We start from the raw sequence: 25124 nt of genomic DNA, 5'->3' as shown, positions 1-25124 counted from the left end.
TACTCTCTCCCTCTCACCCTGGCTCCAGAGTCCTATATCAGGGCCAGGGCAGGAGCGTGGCCCTGCTCCCCACACCAGTCTCCATGTACCAGGTATACAGGTCCATCTGCCACTACCACAGTACCTGCATCCACCCTTAATCCTGGTCCTCCCTTTTCCTTCAGAAACAATAACCAAGACACTCACTGACACAATGAATCAGCAGCTTTCAATGCTAATGCTTTTAAATATCTCTATAAAAAACACAGGAGTACTAAAATAGGTGAACAAGATATTTCATGGAAAAGTGTCTTCTGTCTGTGTGACTCGGCAGATGAATAATAGGCTTTTCTGTGAAGCTTTCGCCACTGGTGTGCAGGCGGTTAATGCGAAGTTGAAATCAGGTGATGCCGTGACAGAAGCCTTTTGAAAGATTAATAAGCGATATTTTTGAAGTAGCTTTAACATAAAGAACCCACTGTGGACTCACAGGAAGTTGTGCGTAAGTGTGCGTTGTTTACAGTGCTCAAAAAAAGACCATGCAGGATCTTGAGAAGGGTGGTTAAATTTAGAATTCCATGTCGTCGTCCCCTCTCTTTCCCTCTCTCCCTCTTTCTGCATCACAGAACAAGAGGCACGCTCAGAAGAATACCAAATATGTAGAGCTGGTCATCGTTGCAGACAACAGAGAGGTAATGTATCTATAATGTATTTCTAATGCATGTAAAAAGGTCCTATCATCAGCCCTCATCATTACCATGCCTATGTGGTTTGCCCATTCACAATGGCTAGAGATGGGCATGATGATGTAAGCCACACAGACTTTGCTGAAGAAAATAGGCGAGACTAAGAACGCAAGAACAAATCCACCTTGGTAACGGCAGAATTAGGTCAGTGTGCTGCTACATCCAGTGTGGTCGTCGGTGGCAGCCGTATTCCACAGGAAGTGCTGAATGATTCCCCAGTGGACTAGACAGGAAACAGGAAACGGTGTAGATACAGAAGAACGAGAAAAAGGCTCGCACTGGGATTTCCCTTGGCTGCCCCTAGCTGATGCTGTTGACCTGAACTTGAAGAGAGGAGGAGAGAACCCATTTTCTTCTCCAGCTCTATAAGGGGCAGGTTGGATGGTTCAGCTTACACTTAGGACACTCAAGCAGGTGGATGCACAGTGGGATGAAAAAGGAGAGTCTGTCTCAACATTGATTGCATCCGACGCCTCTTACATGCTATTTCTGCCAGTGCACATGCTCCCCGTTGACTTGCCAATTGTTTCTTTCCCACTGTGAGATCAGCCCAGATCCAGATTGATCGCAGCTTGACAACCTGTCCGACGTGTTATACCTTCTCTCTCAGACAGGTTGAAGATACAGGGTATCTGGAACTTATGGGCCATTACTGCATAGAATTACCATTATACTGTGCTAGCTTGTGTAAAGGAGAAAATATACATGATGAGGAAAACTGAGAACAAATATTTTCCAAAAATACTTTGTTGAAAAAAATATAAATGATCTTACTTGCGCCAAAAATAGAAAAGTAGCCTGGACTTGGAGCCTAAGGCCAAACTCCTCAAACACAGGGTAAAATGCCCATTAACTACTCACATTACTCACATATCTGAGTATTTGGCAGAGTTTTAGTAACAGCATGTTACCTCGACAAGCAGAAGATCTGCCTGCCATGTACACTTGAAGGGTAATACACTTGAATGGCAATACTATTGCACAGTTGACATTACAATGGCTAACGCTTAACTCTAAGGTATAATTAGCACACACATTAGCGTTTACGATAAACTTTCAAAACACTTCTTAAATGGGAGATTCCCCTTAAACGAGAGAAACCAAATAAAGCCCTGGACATCACCGTCGCATGCCCTCTGAGGAACCCAGTTCACAAAGGAGGTGGTGAGTAGGACAGGTTGGCAGTAAAGGATATGATAACCAGACTCTGGAGTGTTTGTGTTCTTATGAAGCTAACATAAAGAATAATATAATAATGATTATAATAATGATCATAGCAATAGTCATGTTGGAAAAGTTGGTGTACCAAAACAATCAGTCCGTTTGTGTGGGAAGAAATGGAGGTAAATATCCCGTCGTGGCAATGTCTCACAGTCACACTTGTTCAAATGATATTGAACCCAGTTTTCAGTACTGTGTATTATGGGTATTATCTTATGCGCTCATCCGCTATTCTTGTCCTTCTTTGCTTCCTAACGTCTAATAATGTGAACCTGGCGGTTGTGTGTTCAGTTTCAGAAACAGGGGAAGGATGTTGAGAGGGTGAAGCAGAGACTGGCAGAGATAGCCAATTACGTGGACAAGGTAAAACCTCCACCTCCCCAATGCACAGCAGAGATCCATCTTATGTTTAAAATAGAAATACCTCTGGCAGTAAAGATTAATGCCACATCAGGCTAATATATTAATGTCAGTCTCTCACAACTGATTTTAGTCTATCGATAGATCGCTCGTAAAAGGGTCCCAAGCAAGTCCCAAGCCATTCATCCATGCTACATTTTTATGTAAATCTGTCCAAAAATACATTGTTGGACAGATTTACGGATTTACATATGCATCCTTCTACTCACTGGCCCTCTCCTCCTCCTCCTCAGTTCTATAGGGTCCTGAACATCCGTGTGGCCCTGGTGGGCCTGGAGGTGTGGAGCGACGCTGATAAGTGTCCTGTCACTCAGGACCCTTTCAACACCCTGCATGAGTTCCTAGACTGGAGGAAAGTCAAACTACTGCCTACGAAATCACACGACAACGCTCAGCTCATCAGGTGGAGATCCTACAGTACACATGAACGCATAATCACACACATGAAGCACACACTCAAACAAAGAGACACACGCAAGTTCTACCTCCCATACAGTTCAATTCCCTTGTTTGTGATTTGGGATACGAATAGGCTATGATTGGATTATTCGTATGTATTTAATCCCCGAAGTCACCATCTATACCTCTCCTCTCGACCCCCTTCCCCCCAGTGGGGTGTACTTCCAGGGTACCACCATTGGCATGGCCCCCATCATGAGCATGTGTACAGTGGAGCAGTCTGGAGGCATCGTCATGGTGAGTATAAGCTGAACCTTAGTGTTCCTCCTCTATTCAGTCTGATGCTATCAACCGCATTGATATTGTTCAGAGCTCAGCTTATCGCTATCCAGAGGCACCGTGTAAAGAAAATGTGTTCACCGTTCATTGTTTGGTGGAGGGTCGGAGGAAATGATGTTAACACCAGGATATTCATACCCACGTACACCCAGATGCAATCACGCGTGCGCGCAAACACACACGCACGCACATGCACGCACACATGCACGCACGCACACACACACACACACACACACACACACACACACACACACACACACCATCCAAGGTCATTTGAAATAATTGAACCAACCAGTCCAGTTATAAATGTAGGCCGATGTGGGTTTGAGGTAAGTCACAGAGCTTAAACAAGACGCATTGAAATGTTTATGAGGGGTGATACATTATTTATGCCAGGACATACTATAGGTCAAAATAGAATGCCCTTTACTCACTACCACACACAACCCACACAGTTAAGTTCAATGAGCAAAGTGAGCTGTGTTTCCATCCTCACTGTATCACCTGATACATAACCAGCCCAATTCAGGTTCTAGCCAATAATGCTTCAGCAGAGAGAGAGAGAGACAGCAGAGAGAGAGAGAGAGAGAGAGACAGCAGAGATAGAGAGAGAGACAGCAGAGAGAGAGAGAGAGAGAGACAGCAGAGAGAGAGAGAGAGAGAGACAGCAGAGAGAGAGAGAGAGAGACAGCAGAGAGAGAGAGAGACAGCAGAGAGAGAGAGACAGCAGAGAGAGAGAGACAGCAGAGAGAGAGAGAGAGAGAGAGACAGCAGAGAGAGAGAGAGAGAGACAGCAGAGAGAGAGAGAGACAGCAGAGAGAGAGAGAGACAGCAGAGCGAGAGAGAGACAGCAGAGAGAGAGACAGCAGAGAGAGAGAGAGAGAGAGAGACAGCAGAGAGAGAGAGAGAGAGACAGCAGAGCGAGAGAGAGACAGCAGAGCGAGAGAGAGAGACAGCAGAGCGAGAGAGAGACAACAGAGCGAGAGAGAGACAGCAGAGAGAGAGAGACAGCAGAGAGAGAGAGACAGCAGAGAGAGAGAGACAGCAGAGAGAGAGACAGCAGAGAGAGAGAGAGACAGCAGAGAGAGAGAGACAGCAGAGAGAGAGAGACAGCAGAGAGAGAGAGACAGAGCAGAGAGAGAGAGACAGAGCAGAGAGAGAGACAGCAGAGAGAGAGAGACAGCAGAGAGAGAGAGACAGCAGAGAGAGAGAGAGAGACAGCAGAGAGAGAGAGAGAGACAGCAAAGAGAGAGAGACAGCAGAGAGAGAGACAGCAGAGAGAGAGAGACAGCAGAGAGAGAGAGACAGCAGAGAGAGAGAGACAGCAGAGAGAGAGAGAGACAGCAGAGAGAGAGAGAGAGAGCAGAGCGAGAGAGAGACAGCAGAGCGAGAGAGAGACAGCAGAGAGAGAGAGAGAGAGAGAGAGAGACAGCAGAGAGAGAGACAGCAGAGAGAGAGAGAGAGCGAGAGAGAGAGCAGAGCGAGAGAGAGAGAGAGAGAGAGACAGCAGAGAGAGAGAGAGACAGCAGAGAGAGAGAGAGAGAGCAGAGCGAGAGAGAGACAGCAGAGCGAGAGAGAGAGAGAGAGAGAGACAGCAGAGAGAGAGAGAGAGACAGCAGAGAGAGAGAGAGAGAGCGAGAGAGAGAGCAGAGCGAGAGAGAGAGAGAGAGAGAGAGAGACAGCAGAGCGAGAGACAGCAGAGAGAGAGAGAGACAGCAGAGAGAGAGAGAGAGAGCAATAACATGGTGCACATATCTGCACATTTATGATGTAGTACACAACTTTTGGCTCATGAGTGCTACTTTCAGAACTACTGGCCAAAAAGTATACAAAAGTACCAGAAAATCTCTTTAATAGATATGTTTTTCTTCTGGCCAGGGTTGGCTGGATATTTCCAGATGTTTGTCCTTCCCATTACTCACACATGGCGAAGGCTTGGAGCAGGATTACAGAACCATGTATGGAGTTATAGGGCCAAACCTCTTCATATTCCACCAAATGTTCTAATTAACTCCAACCCTCTTTATTTACTCCACATGTAGGTTGAATTTCACAGTTTGTACTTCGCTGGGTTGGTAAACAAATGTTTGCTCGTTAAATGTAAACAAAATACAATCATCTTGTTTTGGGAGATAAAATATCCCACTGCATGTCTGGAAACGATATCAGAAAGACTGTAAAACCCTTTCATGACCAAACTAACCCTGTCGTGTTGTCCCCGTCGCAGCTAGCCTAGAAGGGCTGACTCTGACTTCCACTCTGACTTCCACTCATTGATTCTACAACTACAGTGCTTGTGACGGGGGCATTCAACCATGATGCGTGCAGTATGATCCGCACCATTCAGTGACAATCATGAGACCTCTCATAAACATGACAGGGCTGTGAGAGACATAGTATCCTTCCTCTAAAACCCCAGGAAACTTTCTCATGGACAATAATCAAGGCCTCTGTACACAACACCTGAAATCAGACTAGTTGTGGGGTTGTCTAGAGACATAGGGACCTATGGCTGATTCATATGCCTACTTTTTGTGCCTTGTTATGTCGCGTTGGATGACTGCATCCACATACATGTAGGCGAAACATTATATGACTGAGACGAGTTTTTCTGTCTCCAGTATCCCCTATTAAATTCAAAGCTTGGTGTGTGTGTGTGTATGTTTCAGTGTGTCTATACATAATTCATGGCTTAGTGGCTGTGGTTCACCTGGTGTGGCTTAATAAAGACACACACGCACATAGTGGGTAAAGTTCCATGGGGAGGGACCTTCATAATTTATACTGCCATTGTGTGTGCTGCTGTACACTCTCAGCTCTCAGCACTTAACTGTGCAGCAAGCTTCAGCAGCTGGTCTTACCTTCACTTCTAGTGTTCCCTCACTTTCTTCTCTTTGTCTCTGTCTTTGCCACTCTTTTTTTCAGTCTCATTCCTTCTCACTCTGCACTCATCTCTGCCTTTCTCTGTCTGATACGTTTGTCCAATTTTTCCTGGGTTTCCTCACTCTGCCCTTCTCCCTATCTCTCTATACCCCCTTCCCTCCCTCTGGCCTTCTCCCTATCTCTCTACACCTCCTCCCCTCCCTCTGCCCTTCTCCCTATCTCTCTATACACCCTTCCCTCCCTCTGGCCTTCTCCCTATCTCTCTACACCTCCTCCCCTCCCTCTATCTCTCTACACCCCCTCCGCTCCCTCTGCCCTTCTCCCTATCTCTCTACACCCCCTTCCCTCACTCTGCCCTTCTCCCTATCTCTCTACACCCCCTCCCCTCACTCTGCCCTTCTCCCTATCTCTCTACACCCCCTCCCCTCACTCTGCCCTTCTCCCTATCTCTCTACACCCCCTCCCCTCACTCTGCCCTTCTCCCTATCTCTTTACACCCCCTCCCTCTGCCCTTCTCCCTATCTCTCTACACTCCCTCCCTCTATCCTTCTCCCTATCTCTTTACACCCCCTCCCTCTGCCCTTCTCCCTATTTCTCTACACCCCCCCCTCACTCTGCCCTTCTCCCTATCTCTCTACACCCCCTCCCCTCCCTCTGCCCTTCTCCCTATCTCTCTACACCCCCCTCCGCTCCCTCTGCCCTTCTCCCTATCTCTCTACACCCCCTCCCCTCCCTCTGCCCTTCTCCCTATCTCTCTACACCCCCTCCGCTCCCTCTGCCCTTCTCCCTATCTCTCTACACCCCCTCCCTCTGCCCTTCTCCCTATCTCTCTACACCCCCTCCGCTCCCTCTGCCCTTCTCCCTATCTCTCTACACCCCCTCCCCTCCCTCTGTCCTTCTCCCTATCTCTCTACACTCCCTCCCTCTGCCCTTCTCCCTATCTCTCTACACCCCCTCCGCTCCCTCTGCCCTTCTCCCTATCTCTCTACACCCCCTCCCCTCCCTCTGTCCTTCTCCCTATCTCTCTACACTCCCTCCCTCTGTCCTTCTCCCTATCTCTCTACACCCCCTCCGCTCCCTCTGCCCTTCTCCCTATCTCTCTACACCCTCTGCCCTTCTCCCTATCTCTCTACACCCTCTGCCCTTCTCCCTATCTCTCTACACCCCCTCCCCTCCCTCTGCCCTGTCTCCTTCTGAAGGACAGCGGTCTAGCTTATCGGTGCACTAAAATGTCATAATGCAGCAGGTTTATATTGCTCCCCAGCATCTGTCCCCACCGGCAGTAGTGTGTGATTGGGGTTGGTTGGGGCTGGTGAGGGAACAGCAGACAGCCTCCGATGAGCTCCCATCCTCCATGAGCAGAATGTCTAATGACATGTGATTCAGTGGCACCTAATGGAACCACTGTGAGCCTGTAGAGTCAAGCGAACTAAGATAGATATGTAGATGTGTAGTGAACTAATGTATTACTGTACCTTGTAGCTGTTTACTCTATGCAACAACCATTATCTTCCAAACAGTTGATGAATATCCGCTAAGCTCAATGAACTAAATATTGTACTTCTACTTAGCTATTCATGCTAGACATGACACAAAGCAGTCATTATACAATAGTTACTAATGGTGTGGTTTTCAGAAAGATTCACAGAACAAAGTACAGAAATGTGTTTCTCAATTTTGTTTTTTCGACAGAATATGAATGTGTTTTTTTCTGTAGGATCATTCTGATAATCCCCTGGGCGCGGCTGTGACTTTAGCACATGAGCTGGGGCACAACTTTGGCATGAACCACGACACTCCAGAGCGGGGGTGTGGCTGCAGGATGACAGTGGACCGCGGGGGCTGTATCATGACCCCCTCCACTGGGTGAGTGATGCCAATGGTCCAGTCCATTCATATTAATGGGTTATAAAAACTGTGTATAAAAATGTGCTATAAAAACTGGATGGTAGGTCAGCTATACCAATTCCAGTCAATTTCAGAAAATTTAGGTTTCAGTTTGTCTGTACTGGCTCGAATTTAAATGGTTACATCAACCTTGTAATTTTCATTTTCCATCTAAACTCTGATAGTCCCTTTTGTCTCATCAATGTGTAGCAGTTTAACTTAGCCTTTAACTCCCAAATCAGCCGTATACTTTACCAGCATGCAAATGAAGTCTCATTCATTCCCCAACTTTTCAGAATAAATTAGCAACTTTTTTGAACCTTGTGTTAACAGACCATAAAGACAAGATGAATCACCTGCCGGCTTATACAGGGTTATCTCATGTAAACACTAGCTCCCTGTGTGTGACATTGTTAATGTGTGGACGGTCATGCATCTTGCTGAGGGCTGGGACCAACCTCCCAGCCTAAAGACAGAGAGGCTGCTCACAGATTCTCTCCCCGTTCCCGGCCTGGAATGTCGTGATAATGCAGCTGCCGCGAGTGATGGACCATGTGACTGTTCCTTAGTAAACAGTAGTCAGATAAGGTGCACCCTGATAAGGTGCACCCTGCGCGTGTTATGAGATTTTACCCTTGATCTGATGGAAATGTGTTTTATCTGATGAGTGGACTTGCAGACGGATGGATGTGTTTGGGATGTATTTTACAGCCTTTTGAGAGAGGGAAAGAGGAGGGAAAAGGGGAAACTATATGTCAGGTAGATAGACAGACGGGTGCCCAAGCAGTGGAGTCTGTTATTGCCATCAGAATTGGAAATGTAGAAATTCACCTGCTTCCTGAGCAGTACATCCGAGGGGGGCTTAGTTAAAGGACGCGTCGCTGCCTCCTGTTCGGAACTGTGCCGCTGAGGATCATGGGTAGGATCTGAGAGTTGTGGGCGGCAGTCGGATGCAGAAGATTCACAGCCTGTCGACGACGGCCCCTCTTGTCTCTGGGCTTGCTGTGTTTTCACTGGACCAGGCTCTCACCGTTGTCATTGGAGCCAGGCCATGAAAAACATAGTAACACAATTCTCAATGATGTGCTCATAAAACAACATAGCGACCCACTGGGAGGAAACCGCACAGGGCTTGCGAGGGCATCCTTCGAAAATGCCAGCAGGTCTTTGAATAAGCGAAAGATGTTATCCGCCCTTCGAGTGTCAGCCAGAGAAAATAATACGACCTTTTACCTAAAAAATAGGCCAGCCGAAAACTGTGTGCACCAGTTGGCAGTGAGCTCATTCAGTTATCCTCATGCAACATTAATGAAAAAAAATTGGGTAACACTTTATTTGGATAATCCATCTGTAGATGCTCTACAGACTATCAGTAACATTTCAACTAACCCTAACCTTAACCCTTATCCTAACCCTAACCTTAACCCTTATCCTAACCCTAAACGTATCTCTTCCTTAGCCTTAACCTTAACCCTTACCCAAACCCTTATTCTAACCCTAAACATATCTCTTCCCTAGCCTTAACCTTAACCCTTACCCAAACCCTTATCCTAACCCTAACCTTAACCCTTATCCTAACCCTAACCTTAACCCTTATCCTAACCCTAAACGTATCTCTTCCCTAGCCCTAACCTTAACCTTAACCCTTACCCAAACCCTTATTCTAACCCTAATTGTAACCTTAGCAAGCAGTTGCTTATCAACAGATAGTTTGTTGATAGTATGACCAGCGTTAGAGCGTCTACAGATAGAAAATCCAGACTATCCAAATAAAGTGTGACCGAAAATGATCCATTAAGGCATGACATGAATGCATAAGCATCCTTCACCACCATTAGTGTATGCAGGACCTTAATAAATACATGCAAAAATAATCTAGTTTCTTTGAAGTTAGTTTTGGGAGATGGCTATTTCATATGTTAACACAACATGTGTTTGATTGATTCACTTTGTGCAAGACAGTTCAGATGAGGCAATACTGTACTACCCTGTTTCTTTCTGAGGGAAGACGTTGTTTCTCTCTGTATGTTCTACTCGAGAACCTCAGGGCTAAACCTCAGTCAGAATAGAACTCAGACAATGCCCTATTTCAACAGTATCAGGGCCCAATGGGAACAATCCTTCATCGTCCTCAGTTCACTTCAGCTGAAAGGCCACTGAGCACACACGAGACAAGAAATAAGGCATAGCAACTGACATTCTGTGTGTTTATTAGTGTGTATACTGAATATACACTGTGTGTGTCTGTGTGTGCGTGTCTGTGTGTGCGTGCGTGTGTGCGTGTGAGCGTGCGTGTGTGCGTGTGTGTGTCCACATCATACACCAATAAACACACAGTACATCAGCTGGATATGCAATGCCTTATTTCAGCCAGTCAAACACATCCTCCTCCGGGCTGAATTTACAGAATTTTCAGCAATCCAATCCGAAACTAATTTCCTCCTCACTGTTTTATGCCTTCTTTACCCACAGTGCACACTGTCTCTATCTATCCCTCAGTGCTGATGCATTCTCAGAATGTGAGGAGCAGGTAGGCAGGCAGGCAGTGAACCCTGTGTAGCTGCCTGGGTGTTGTGTCGGGGACATTCTTTAGTCAGACTTGCTAATGGAGCGAAGGACAGGCTGAATCTAAATGACGTGATTATCACTGACGCTGCCAGCTGTAATGAGGAACAGGGCTCAGAGTGAGATCCACAGAGGAGGTTTTTGCCAGGCTAGACAAACACTGAGGGAACTGTGCCTTTTTTATTTACAGTGTTTTATTTGTTATAGAAGAACAGTGCGAGACATAGGAGGGAGAGAGAAAGAGAGACAGAGATTTGGTGGGCTTGCTTAGTGGGGATATAAAGTTAGGGTTGTGTTTGAATACAGCATCTACAGTAGATCCCATAGAGAGGTGTGTTGGCTCGCCTCCAGATTTGAAGTACGACAATACTTTAAGCGAGAGCTGAGAAAGCTACAGGGATGGTGTTTGATGTGGGGGCTTAAAAGCGGATAAGAGCATCGGACCAGTAACCGAAAGGTCGCTGGTTCAAATCCCTGAGCCGACTAGCTGAAAGGCACTTAACCCTAATTGCCCCTGTAAGTGGCTCTGGATAAGAGCGTCTGCTAAATGATTCAAATGTAAAGTGTAAATGTGGGGACTTGTCATGCTAGTGGATTGTGTCATTTGTGGCAGCTAGGGGTAGTCCCAGTTAGGTGGCTGTATCGTGTGTAATTGAGTAGAGCCCAGAGCCACAGCAGGGTGTATAACTGGGCTGCACACAGGGTGAACCTCTGGAGAGGGGGAAAATTACTACCAATGTCAAGGTAGGACGGAAATTGAGGAAACATTACTAATTATGGGGTTGGTTGACTGAGTCGAGCACCAGCATGCGTCCGTGAATCTGTGAGTAACAGTACACTTTTATGTTGTGGAGAATCTAGAGAAAGTTGGTGGTTGATGAGCAGATGTTTTGGGTAATGCCCTGGGCTGGATTCGAGGGGTAAACAGTTCCCTTAACTGTCTGAGTGGACCAGTGCCAACACTACAGCATAGTTCCACATCTGCTTAAAGGTTAGACTTGTCTCACCGACATAGTTAGTTTTGGAGCAAGGTTTGGAGGCGCAGATGGCTGTTCTAGTCTCCTGTGTAAAGAGACCCAAAGACAGCATGGTGTTTCACTCCCACAGAGGGAAAACATCCCGCTCTAGTACCTCCATTGTCAACAGACATCCATGTCAGCCCCCTATCCGCCGTGGCATTTACTCAGCCACTGAACCCAGTGGCTCCTTGTTTGACTTGATCAGACTAACAACAGTCTTCTGGGCCTACTGATGTAGGGTAGATACAGAGAAACGCTACTGTTAGTCGCCAGCGGTAACAGCCCAAACTCTGCCTCAGTACAATGTTGCCATATCGGTGTGACTGTGATACCTCTGCATTTGTGACATGAGCACAGATGCAGATGGTCCCAAATCCTCTATGTCAGAAGTCAACGGAGACTTACTAGGCCTTGTTGTTGCTGCAGAGGAGGAGACATGTTACATTGGCAACCTGAAAATGACTGTAGATTGTTCTTCCCCCCTTTACTTTCAAAGCATTCCAAGGAAAAATGGTAATTCATTCTGTGTAATTACCTATAAATCAGTCCTGCTGACGAAAGAGCACATCAGATCATATCCATTTGCTCTTTCCATCTGTGTCTGCCTGGCATTGAACTCCTGTTAGTAATAACAAAGGCTGTCAGCGTCTGAGCCCCGGGGAGTACAAAAGATGCTGTCTGTCATCATTGCCACTGCTCTAAGTAAGATATGAACGGCCATTCATCATATGAGCTATCAAGGCGTGATCAGAATATGAATTAGCTTCTGTGTCAGCTTTTATGAATAACCTTATTTACTTGTGAAATAACAACTCCTATTGCCTCTCATACTGGCTGTCAATCAAGCCCTGCAAGATAACTAGGTTTGAAATGGATACTCCACGACCATTATGTGGCATCTGCCCCGACGCCCCAACACCTCATAGTCCTAATTAGATCTACATTGCTTGACTGGTCATGGAGAAAACGTGGGCTAAGCTAACGTATAGTTCCTCGTAATATCCTTTCCTGGACGGCGTAGCCGGCACGTGACATCAGCTGTAACAACAGTCACTGGGGTGTAGGGGGATCCACATTCCATAGCTGTATTAAAGGACTAGAGGGGACTAGCGAGCAGGGCCCACGCCTCTCCCTAGGCCTGGTGGACCTTCTCTAGGTGCTCAGCTGGGTAGGAGATGATGGACGGTCTTAGGCTGGTCGCAGCAGATTGCTTTGTCTGCTAGTGGAGTTAAGTATTGTGTTTTTCCCCACACAGATCAGGGGTCTCCACCACTCTGGTGTGTTATCAGCAGCAAGCATGCTATTTACGAGGGCCTGTTCAGTGGCTTGGTGTAGCCCTGCTCCATCTTACTTTAGTTCCCCCCTAAAGAGCAGCCAAGCTCTGTGTAGTTAGTAGACCCTGTTCTTTTGAGGTAAACACATTTAGAACCAAGTGGATGAATGGAGCAGACAGGTCGGCGTGGTGCTGTTCATCACTGGGAGGTGAAGAAACACTTGATACTCACAGAGGTGTTTCAGAGGTGATGGGTGGACTGTGTAAGACAGCACGATGTGTACTCCCAGGGAGTTGTTGTCAGTGAGAGTTCAGTGGGTTTTTCCTCAGTAGTAAGGAGGGGGCACAGTGTGTTTCCTGGCTAGCTCCCCTTATCACTTGGCCCTTAGCGGGCCCACTAAAGAATGAACTGATGACAGTGCAACGTCCGTAGAGATACAGCTGCCAAATCCCCCCTAGGCTGAGAAGAAGCATCACAGATGCCCTCACAAACCCGATGCCAAGTTTTAGCTACAACCCGACTCTGTGTCACGTTAAAGAAAGTGATTCTGTCTAATGTCAAGGTTTAGCCTCAAACCTTCTTTGGTCCACACAATGTCAAGTTTACCAACCTGGTCCACCCAGTGCCAAGACTCTCAGCCCTTTTAGTTCTCTGACTTATTGAAGCAGTCATGTCTGATGTTCCAGAGTCCCATGCCAGCGGTCACCCTCCTGACCATCTTGCTCGGCCCAAACCAATGTCCTAGTTTGGTACCAGCCCTTCTAAACCTCTGCTAGTTTTAAAAAGGCTTTTCAAACTGCCGCCTGTCCAAAGCCAATCCTCCATCATCTTCACCACTCACAACACCGCTCACTCTCAGATACCAGGCTTACTCAAAGCCTTTTCTTTTGGGCCAGTTGCCTGCGCCAATACCACTCCTTCATACTGTGTCATTAGCCAGCTTTACATACTGAAGGTGAGCCAGCCTAGAGCGAAACAGTAAAGTTGCTATATAGGCCTGTATGTCTCTGGCTCAGCCCACCTGCTGCCATTTCTAGTACTGTAATTACAGATTTGTCACGTCCGGTGATCTGTTCTTTGGCTTTAGTCTCCTACTGTCAGAGTTGTCAGGGTGATGGGAGGGAGGTTAGAGGAGGACAGGGGTTGATAATGAGGTGAAGCAGCGGTGTGTGTCCGTCTGTCCTGTGGTTGGTTGTTTGTTCGGTACATACAGTACAGCCTGAGAAAAACACTCTGGCAGCACAGAAACCCCAGGGAGAACAGCTGTTACAGACATATATTTTGTCAACATTTAGGATGTTTTTATTTCTTACTTTCCTACTTATGTAGACATACAGTTTACACTATATACACTGCTCAAAAAAATAAAGGGAACACTTAAACAACACAATGTAACTCCAAGTCAATCACACTTCTGTGAAATCAAACTGTCCACTTAGGAAGCAACACTGATTGACAATACATTTCACATGCTGTTGTGCAAATGGAATAGACAACAGGTAGAAATTATAGGCAATTAGCAAGACACCCCCAATAAAGGAGTGGTTCTGCAGTTGGGGACCACAGACCACTTCTCAGTTCCTATGCTTCCTGGCTGATGTTTTGGTCACTTTTGAATGCTGGCGGTGCTTTCACTCTAGTGGTAGCATGAGACGGAGTCTACAACCCACACAAGTGGCTCAGGTAGTGCAGCTCATCCAGGATGGCACATCAATGCGAGCTGTGGCAAGAAGGTTTGCTGTGTCTGTCAGCGTAGTGTCCAGAGCATGGAGGCGCTACCAGGAGGCAGGCCAGTACATCAGGAGACGTGGAGGAGGCCGTAGGAGGGCAACAACCCAGCAGCAGGACCGCTACCTCCGCCTTTGTGCAAGGAGGAGCAGGAGAAGCACTGCCAGAGCCCTGCAAAATGATCTCCAGCAGGCCACAAATGTGCATGTGTCTGCTCAAACGGTCAGAAACAGACTCCCTGAGGGTGGTATGAGGGCCCGACGTCCACAGGTGGGGGTTGTGCTTACAGCCCAACACCGTGCAGGACGTTTGGCATTTGCCAGAGAACACCAAAATTGCCAAATTTGCCACTGGCGCCCTGTGCTCTTCACAGATGAAAGCAGGTTCACACTGAGCACGTGACAGACGTGACAGAGTCTGGAGACGCCGTGGAGAACGTTCTGCTGCCTGCAACATCCTCCAGCATGACCGGTTTGGCGGTGGGTCAGTCATGGTGTGAGGTGGCATTTCTTTGGGGGGCGGCACAGCCCTCCATGTGCTCGCCAGAGGTAGCCTGACTGCCATTAGGTACCGAGATGAGATCCTCAGACCCCTTGTGAGACCATATGCTGGTGCGGTTGGCCCTGGGTTCCTCCTAATGCAAGACAATGCTAGACCTCATGTGGCTGGAGTGTGTCAGCAGTTCCTGCAAGAGGAAGGCATTGATGCTATGGACTGGCCCGCCCGTTCCCAAGACCTGAATCCAATTGAGCACATCGGGGACATCATGTCTCGCTCTATCCACCAACGCCACGTTGCACCACAGACTGTCCAGGAGTTGGCGGATGCTTTAGTCCAGGTCTGGGAGGAGATCCCTCAGGAGACCATCCGCCACCTCATCAGGAGCATGCCCAGGCGTTGTAGGGAGGTCACACACACTACTGAGCCTCATTTTGATTTGTTTTAAGGACATTACATCAAAGTTGGATCAGCCTGTAGTGTGGTTTTCCACTTTAATTTTGAGTGTGACTCCAAATCCAGACCTCCATGGGTTGACAAATTGGATTTCCATTGATTATTTTTGTGTGATTTTGTTGTTAGCACATTCAACTATGTAAAGAAAAAAGTATTTAATAAGATTATTTATTTCATTCAGATCTAGGATGTGTTAAGTGTTCCCTTTATTTTTTTGAGCAGTATATTAAAAAATAATATGTGGACACCCCTTCAAATTAGTGGATTCGGCGATTTCAGCCACACACGTTGCTGACAGGTATATAAAATCGAACACACACCCATACAATCTCCATAGACAAACATTGACATTAGAATGGCCTTGCTGAAGAGCTCAGTCACTTTCAACGTGGCAACGTCATAGGATTCCACCTTTCCAACAAGTCAGTTCGTCAAATTTCTGCTGTTATTGTGAAGTGTAAACATTCAGGAGCAACAACTGCTCAGCCGCGAAGTAGGCCACGCAAGCTCACAGAACGGAACCGCTGAGTGCTGAAGCGCGTAGCGCATAAAAATCACCTGTTCTCGGTTGCAACATTCACTACCGAGTTCCAAACTGCCTCTGGAAGCAACGTCAGTACAAGATCTGTTGGTTGGGAGCTTCATGAAATGGGTTTCCATGGCCGAGCAGCTGCACACAAGCTTAAGATCACCATGCACAAAGCCAAGCGTTGGGTGGAGTGGTGTAAAGCTCGCCGCCATTGGACTCTGGAGCAGTGTAAATGTGATTCGTCTGTCAGACTCTGGGTTTGGCGGATGCCAGGAGAGCGCTACCTGCCCCAACGCATAGTGCCAACTGTAAAGTTTGGAAAAATGGTCTGGGGCTGTTTCTCATGGTTTGGTCTTGGTTCCAGTGAAGGAAAATCTTAACGCTACAGCATACAATTACATTCTAGACGATTTTTTATTATTTCTTTTTTTATTACAGTAAATTTTATCTCTATATAAAAACTATATGTGGATCAGGTCTAATCATCATGTTTAAAATATTCTTCACCGCAATGTATAAGCAAATATTATGTTGTTGTTGAAGACACACAGACAAATTCTAAGAGGCATGTGTAATTTCCCCATAGCCCATCTCTTCAAAAGCCTGTTGCTTCAAACGGCCCAGATTACCCAACCTCCGCTGTGATCGAAGACTAAGGTCTGCCTGAGCGGCGGATAAATATTTATGAAAATAAGTGGCTTGCAAACCAAGCTGCATCTTTGTTGTATTGATCATTTGTTTGTTTGTTTGTCTTTGTGCTTATGAAACTGTGTCAAATCGGAACTCATCTGATGTCGGTAGACCGTTAAATATATGCCGAGGCCTTATGAATGAACAAGCCAGTAGAGCCTTTATAGTTTCAGTCTGAGCTCTGTCTGGGTTTGCTCGTTTCTGGCATGTGTACATTTACTTGTCCTAAGTTAACCTTTAAAGGCTTAAAAATATGAGCATACTTTAACCAGGAATGACAAGCATACAGGAATGAATCAGATCACGTAATAGCCTGTTGGACTATTCTATGGAAACTCTGACCTTGAACACCAGGAACTTGCCAGATTGCTTGTGCCCATATCACAGGTTTGTGCCCACAGCAAGTGTAATGTAACAGTGTATCTGCATAGCAACACTTTGCACTCAATAAGTTTCCTCTGTCTTTATCCCTCAGGTACCCATTTCCTACGGTATTCAGCACCTGCAGTAAGAAGGACCTGGCAGCCAGTCTGGAGAAGGGAGTGGGGATGTGTCTGTACAACATGCCTGAGGTCAAGGTGCTGTACGGGGGACAGAAGTGTGGCAATGGATACGTGGAGGAGGGAGAGGAGTGTGACTGTGGAGAACTGGAGGTACAGTAAGATTCAACGGCACAGAACGCAGAGAAACAATTATTTCTGTCATATTATATTGTAGCTATAGCTACCGATAGCTAACACGTTGACACATTAGACCAGCAGTCACTATTCACACTAAAGAACACAGAGAACTACAACAAACCATAAACACCCGCAAAGAATAGCAACAAATGGCACACAGTAACTACAAGCAGTCACCCAGAACAAAGCACGAGCAAATGAAAACGTTTGCATACATATAGTTGCATGCCATACTGTCAGTGTTATTTTGCCACAAAGGCAATGACATAGATGTGTAAAACGACTCCATGCATAAAGTAACACAACAAACCACCGGAGAACCTAAGCCATTTGCAACTATTTACCCAGACCCTTCTCCCTGTCAACCTCCCATATGTGCCGAGCACTGCTCTGATACTGTGCCACGATGATGTCACTTCCTGTTCATTTGCTCATTAATCAAGTGTGCCGTCCAAATGTGTGACAATCCTAACAAACAAGAGAGCAATCAGGGTGACGTGGAGCTTTCTTTGTCTCTGCCATCAAAACAACAGAGCACTACACTGACACGGTTGCCATGGGAACTGAAACAAGTCCAAACCAGTCCAGACCCACATCTGGGGAACAGGTACTGGAGCAGCATACAGCATCACTCTAACTCACAACCATAGCAGCTGCTCCCACATCCCACAGAACATGAGAAATCCCTCTGGCAATGTGCTTAGGTGTAACTCTTCAAACAGAGCAACAAGAAAGCAGGTAATTAACTGGATGTGAGAGTGTTGTTGTCGTCTTCAGGATGGTTAAGGACGCCATTAGGGAGGCTTTTGATGAAGATGCATTTGATATGGAGACAATTGAACTCTTTTAGCATTCCCATTCCATCATACATTCACATAATCCTCTCTCTCTCTCTGAAGATACGTATCCACTCCTCTCAGATGTCTCATTTACTGTGGCATCCAGTGGCTATGCTAATAAACAGAACATATGTCTGTTCTTGAGTCTACTTCGATGATACACACTGATGTCATTTTAGTCTCAAGTGTTTACAGATTTGTCAAGTAATGATGGGACCAGAATCCCCTCAATTACAGTATGAGGTATTTCCAATCAGGCAATGATTATAACACACTAATACCAGCTGTATGGTTTGGAATACTGCTGTTCCATTACCTCCCTGTGCCCCTCCGTGACCCAGTGACGTCACCAGAGGCCTGGTGTGGTGGGCCGTGGTCCCAGTTGGACCGGGGATCAAAGCACCCCTCTCTTCCCACGAACAAAACAATAGGCTGACGTCAGGCCACAAGAGCACAGCCAACCCCATAAAACTCCCTTCCACAGAGCAGCAGTGGCCAACTAGGCCACCTCTAGTCCTGACCCATCAGCATCAACACCTTGTCAGGCCACAGAGTCAACGCACCAGGGTCTTGTTGGGAAGTGAAGACGAAGGAGAGATGGTGTAGCCGGGACTCTGTTGTGGCCTGGAAAAGGAAGTTGATGGCGTTTGTCCTCTAATGAAAGGTTTTTAACGCCGTTCTGCGCTCTTTCACTCTGTCCTTTACTGAATCTCTTTAATTAGCCTTGTACTTTTACCCCTCTCAATCTCAGTCCCAGTTCATTTCTCGCTCCATCACCTCGTCATTCACTCTCCGACACCTATCTGTCTCTCTCTAACCCCCCCTTCGCCCTCTTCACCTCTTTCCCTCTGTGGCCAGCTCTCCATTTCCTTCCATTGTGTTACATTGTTTGTAATCTCCAGGACTCAGGGGCCTCAAAGCTCACCAACCCCAGCTCACCCCACCAGCCACTCAATTACCTCTACAAGATCCTTTCACTACCTTCACCCTCAATGAAACCTCAACCAAAGCCCCCTTAACCTACCACACCCCCTTCCCAACCTACAATATACCGTCTCAATCACCACAGCTGAGCTTGAGCTGTGGAACTCCCCATCCACCCACCCATTGTATAGACAGGCAACGCAAGGGACATCAAAACACAATGTTGTTTTAACAACAGAGCCAACCACAAATACAAAACATATGAGCTGAAGATACGTTTACCCTGACAGAGAATGGTCTCTCACCTGTCTGTCTCTGACAGAGAATGGTCTCTCACCTGTCTGTCTCTGACAGAGAATGGTCTCTCACCTGTCTGTCTCTGACAGAGAATGGTCTCTCTCCTGTTTGACCCCTCCAAGAGAATGATCTCTCGCCTGTCTGACCCTGACAGAGAATGGCCTCTCGCCTGTCTGACCCTGACAGAGAATGGGCTCTCTCCTGTTTGACCCCTCCAAGAGAAGGATCTCTCGCCTGTCTGACCCTGACAGAGAATGGCCTCTCGCCTGTCTGACCCTGACAGAGAATGGCCTCTCGCCTGTCTGACCCTGACAGAGAATGACCTCCCTCCTGTCTGAGCCTGACAGAGAATGGCCTCCCTCCTGTCTGACCCTGACAGAGAATGGCCTCTCGCCTGTCTGACCCTGACAGAGAATGGTCTCTCTCCTGTCTGACCCTGACAGAGAATGGCCTCTCGCCTGTCTGACCCTGACAGAGAATGGCCTCTCGCCTGTTTGACCCTGACAGAGAATGGCCTCTCGCCTGTCTGACCCTGACAGAGAATGGTCTCTCTCCTGTTTGACCCTGACAGAGAATGGCCTCTCGCCTGTCTGACCCTGACAGGGAATGGCCTCTCGCCTGTCTGACCCTAACAGAGAATGGTCTCTCTCCTGTTTGACCCCTCCAAGAGAAGGATCTCTCGCCTGTCTGACCCTGACAGAGAATGGCCTCTCGCCTGTCTAACCCTGACAGAGAATGGCCTCTCGCCTGTCTGACCCTGACAGAGAATGGCCTCTCGCCTGTCTGACCCTGACAGAGAAGGGCTTTTCTCCTGTCTGACCCTGACAGAGAATGACCTCCCTCCTGTCTGACCCTGACAGAGAATGGCCTCTCGCCTGTCTGACCCTGACAGGGAATGGCCTCTCGCCTGTCTGACCCTGACAGAGAATGGCCTCTCTCCTGTTGGTTTGTTCTGTGCTATTGTGTCTCCAGGCTTCAGCTCACAGGGTTAAGGGGCTGCACTGTGGGACTCCAGGGCTACAGTCAATAGATTCCCTACAGGATGTGCTCTCCCTGAGCTGGAACACTGTTCTGAGATGGACACAGCAGCAGCAGCTGGGAGTCGGGGGTCCAGACCATTAATCAGGTCCATGTGTTGCTTTGTTTTGTGTCACCCAGGAATGCATGAACCCCTGCTGCAATGCCACCACCTGCACCCTGAAGGGGGATGCTGTGTGTGCCCACGGACAGTGCTGCGAGGACTGCAGGGTAAGACTGCTCTTTCTGTTTCTCTTTTTATACCTCTCCCAACTGTCTTTCCCTCCCTCTCCCTTGCACTTTTGCTCTCTGTCTCTTTCTGACTCTTTCCCTCCCAGTCAAAATGATAAAGAGTGGGAATCTAATTATCTCTGCTCTACTGACAAGTATTACACAACCATGTGTTTACAGTACAAAATTAAGACATTTCGTTTCCAGGGACTTTTAAGCCAATACATGAAGCTGTATTCAAGCACAGGGCCCTCACAGTGTGTGTGTGTGTGTGTGTGTGTGTGTGTGTGTGTGTGTGTGTGTGTGCGGGCTGGCTGGCTGGCTGGCTGTCGGGGGTGTTTGTTGGTGTTTGTGCATGTGTGTGTTCTCTCTGCAGCTGAAGCCTGCTGGCACACCATGTCGAGAGTCCAGTAACTCCTGTGATTTGCCAGAGTTCTGTACTGGTGCCAATCCCCACTGCCCTGCCAACGTGTACCTGCACGACGGTCACTCCTGCCACAACGTGGATGGATACTGCTACAACGGCATCTGCCAGACTCATGAGCAGCAGTGCATCACACTATGGGGACCAGGTCAGTAGAGCGCCACAAATGATCAGGACCACTAGATGAAAGTCTTCCATGTTTGGAGATCTAAGATGAGTACATCCGCAACTTTCCTTAACATGTTTATTGAAGTAGCTAAGGAAAAACTAATCCTAGCTAATAAATCATTCTTTCTCTCTCACTCTCTCTCTTGCTCACCCCCCATTTCTATCGCTCCATATTCCTCTCTCTCACTTTCTCCTGCAGGAGCCAAACCTGCCCCAGGGATCTGCTTTGAGAGGGTCAACTCAGCAGGAGATCCTTACGGGAACTGTGGGAAGGACTCCAAGGGATCGTTTGCCAAATGTGAAGCCCGGTAAGACTGAGCAGCTGTGGTTATGTGTGTCATGTCTCCGAAGCAAAAAGAGCTAGCTAGAAAGACAGATGAATAAAGCAACGTTGTTTATCTGAATTGGTATTATCAAGAGTGTCATCGACAATCAGCATGGCACATTAAATGGGACAAATAGCCTAGGAACAATCATTAATAGAGAGAAAAACACAATTTTGAGATAATGAAGGCTAATTACAGTTTGAAGTATTCATGAAGCACTTTATGCTATTGTTCTTAGATTTCCCATGGGTGCACTCTCTAATCAAGCATTTGTTAATTGATGTAATTGCTTTAATGACTGGAGCACTGAGGGAGTCATTATTAGGGTGAGACGAAGGCTGTCTAGTCTTTCATCTTTGGTTATAATTGCACACGATGTCACACACGTCAGAAATTGTCAATGTTAAACTTTATGCCTTGTCATTTATGTTGCGTGTGTGTTTATGTGTCTGTGCGTGCGTGTGTTGTTGTTTTTTTACACAGAGACGCAAAGTGTGGCAAAATTCAGTGTCAAGGAGGGGCCAACCGGCCTGTGATTGGCACCAACGCCGTCTCCATAGAAACCAACATCCCTCTTCAGGAAGGAGGGAGGATCCTGTGTCGGGGAACCCACGTCTACCTGGGTGATGACATGCCCGACCCTGGACTGGTTCTGGCTGGCACCAAGTGTGGAGAGGGCATGGTGAGGGTACTCTGTAGGGCGCTGCAGCTGTAATCAAGCAGAGCTAGAGAGAGATTACCGGCACCGCTGGTGGAGATGCTAATGCCCACGCTTGTCTTTGGCCCAATTCCAAACCAATCACTTACTTTCATTGCTGTGATCAGTTGAATTGGGCCTCTTACGAAGTACATTAAGTAGAATAGATAGCAGATCTCGGAAGATATGCTTTCCATTCAATAATTAACATCACATGCGGAGTACTATGTTTTCAGTATGACTCTTTCTCTATTCCATAGATGTGTCTGAATCGTCAGTGCCAGAATGTCAGTGTGTTTGGAGTGCACCAGTGTTCAGGGAAGTGCAGTGGACGAGGGGTGAGTACTCCGAGTTGGAGGGTATCATCTTATGTTGAGTATCTAGAAGGCAGTGACTTATTCCAGTCTATTAGCTAAACACCGGTGTCATGTCAACGTTATTAACTTATCACAGCACCTTATTGACCTCAACATAGCATAAAGTAGAGCAGTACAGGGCTCTACTGTGCGACCATTTTACTCACATATTTTGCTGTGCGACCTGAAATTTGAATTTAGGAGAACCTCGTCTAGAAAAATGTATGATTCTAGCCTTTAATATTTTTCATTGTGCTCCTAAATTTCTTTGTGTGAGCATACATTTTTCAACCTTGGAGCACACGTCAGGGCAGAGCCCTCTAGCTTGTACACTAAGCCCTTTACTCTACTACACCAAGCACCAATTTAGTTACTGCACTTCCCATGAATTATGGCAGCTACTTCCATGCTATACAATCAATCTTCATCGACCCAGAGAGGTTAAATCAAAGATGGCGGATAAATGAAGATAGTTCACTCAGGCCGTTTACCGTTGAAAAAATATTGTCAGTTATGGTCTACCTAACTGGGTGTGTCTCCCATAGACAGCAATGCAATAGCAGCTGGGTCTGGTCTACTTAGTTTATTGACTTTCATTGACCCAGAGAAAAAAACTTGGTGGAAAAAACTGCGAGTGGGGTGTCACGGTTCCTCTTCCGCCTCTAGTTAAATCAGTATAATTTAATTACATAATTGATGTGCCGTCCATCATCTATTGGCATAGAGAAGGCAGGCCAAGCAGCATTCAAACATACTAGCAAGTAGCTTATAGTCTGGAAGCATCAAAATGCTCCTTGCTGTTTGAGTACATATTAATAATGCAACAATAATTATTTTATGTTTTATTTACTTTGTTGTTTAGTTGAATGAGTGAATGAGTGAATGAATGAATGGAAAGTAGAACCCTGGGACAGATTTGCTTACAGTGACTGGCTTTTGATCCACTGCATGGTTGAATCACCTTCATCAGAGGTGAATTTAAAACACAGAATCAAAGCTGGATTAAGAAATTGCCTTCATTTACCTTAACTTTTATGTTTGATTGCTACTTTGAGGTTTCATTTGACCTGTTATTGGATGATGTAAGAACAGGTTGAACCAGGTGATGTCATCTGTTATTGGATGATGTAAGAACAGGTTGAACCAGGTGACGTCATCTGTTATTGGATGATGTAAGAACAGGTTGAACCAGGTGACGTCATCTGTTATTGGATGATGTAAGAACAGGTTGAACCAGGTGATGTCATCTGTTATTGGATGATGTAAGAACAGGTTGAACCAGGTGATGTCATCTGTTATTGGATGATGTAAGAACAGGTTGAACCAGGTGATGTCATCTGTTATTGGATGATTTAAGAACAGGTTGAACCAGGTGATGTCATCTGTTATTGGATGATGTAAGAACAGGTTGAACCAGGTGATGTAATTTGCCACAGCACTTTTTAACCACAACACTTTTGATTTAGTTTAATAACATATCTACATAAAATTAAATATATCGATACAAAGCATTAAAAAGAGGGGCAAAGTGCTGTTTCTTAGACCAATTGGCCTCATGATTTGTCAACTCACACACACGTTCTCTGTCCTTCACATCGGAGTGCTGCTGCAGGCTCTTTGCGGGTCTTGACCAATCAGATTAACGGAAATCACAGATCGTGCAGGCCGGGCACCCCGCTCTCCACTTTCCTCCAGTATTTATTTAGCAAGCGTGATAACACATCACTCATCTAAACATTAGAGATCTGACATGCTGTATTGCATTGAAACTTGACTATTTTTCAGTTTGAAGCAAGCTCAGCCCAGTGAGTTTCATTGTCCAATCATGTTGCTTTCTCTGTGTCTGTGTATAGGAAACCCCCTAGTCCTTCTTTATTAAAATAGAATTCATATGAACAAGTACAAGGTTGCTGCAGTTTGACAGGTTTTTCATCCTCCCCAAGTTCAGGAGTTTTTTTTTAAACCATGTAAACTGATTAGAAATACTCTGGTCCCATCACAGATCATATTATTATTTTTTACAACAGATCATACCGTATAAAGTCTGGAGTTTTAACTGGTTAAGTCTCCAGTCTTGACCTTCACCACCCCTAGCCCCAAACACTCCAGACACATAAGGGAGTGCCAGTCACTCCGAGGGAGGCAGGGAAAGGTCTTCCCAGTTCGGGATCTGATCTGGAATTATCCCAACCACAGGCCTCCCTGCAGCTGACAGCTGGACTCCAATATCCCGCTAGGGAATCCTGTTGGATCCCTTTCCCGCTCAGAAAACTTTTTGGGGATGGGCTGTCCTCTGCACATGTTTTCTCCATCATGTTTGATACTGCACAGTCTATGGCGCCCGCCACATCAAAACCGATGTGTCTGATGGAACGAGTGTGTGGTTTATTTGTAGAGGTAATCCAAACATTGTGGGCTGGGATCCTATTTTCATTTCTCTCTTCTCTGAAGAAATGCAGGCTCAAGTACGATGCATACTGATAGCTTATAAAGTATGTAAAATAAGTAATGCATACTTGAGAATATCCTGTG

The 25124-nt window shown here is 46.5% G+C and overlaps 1 protein-coding gene across 3 annotated transcripts in view; it reads left to right on the top strand.

The window, feature by feature from the left end:
- LOC115193720 (disintegrin and metalloproteinase domain-containing protein 12) overlaps window positions 1-25124 on the top strand; it is a 154175-nt gene that overhangs the window by 107081 nt on the left and 21970 nt on the right. For all 3 annotated transcript variants that reach the window (XM_029752665.1, XM_029752664.1, XM_029752663.1), the window contains 11 exons: window positions 606-671; window positions 2238-2309; window positions 2600-2769; window positions 2978-3062; window positions 7705-7853; window positions 17109-17286; window positions 20532-20621; window positions 20998-21193; window positions 21413-21521; window positions 22023-22221; window positions 22497-22574. In XM_029752665.1, coding sequence (XP_029608525.1) covers window positions 606-671; window positions 2238-2309; window positions 2600-2769; window positions 2978-3062; window positions 7705-7853; window positions 17109-17286; window positions 20532-20621; window positions 20998-21193; window positions 21413-21521; window positions 22023-22221; window positions 22497-22574 — 1392 coding nt within the window. The remainder of the gene's footprint in view (window positions 1-605; window positions 672-2237; window positions 2310-2599; window positions 2770-2977; window positions 3063-7704; window positions 7854-17108; window positions 17287-20531; window positions 20622-20997; window positions 21194-21412; window positions 21522-22022; window positions 22222-22496; window positions 22575-25124) is intronic.

Source organism: Salmo trutta, chromosome 5 (genome assembly GCF_901001165.1).
Source record: "Salmo trutta chromosome 5, fSalTru1.1, whole genome shotgun sequence".
Taxonomy (NCBI): domain Eukaryota; kingdom Metazoa; phylum Chordata; class Actinopteri; order Salmoniformes; family Salmonidae; genus Salmo; species Salmo trutta.
This window is presented reverse-complemented; position numbering and strand designations above follow the sequence as displayed.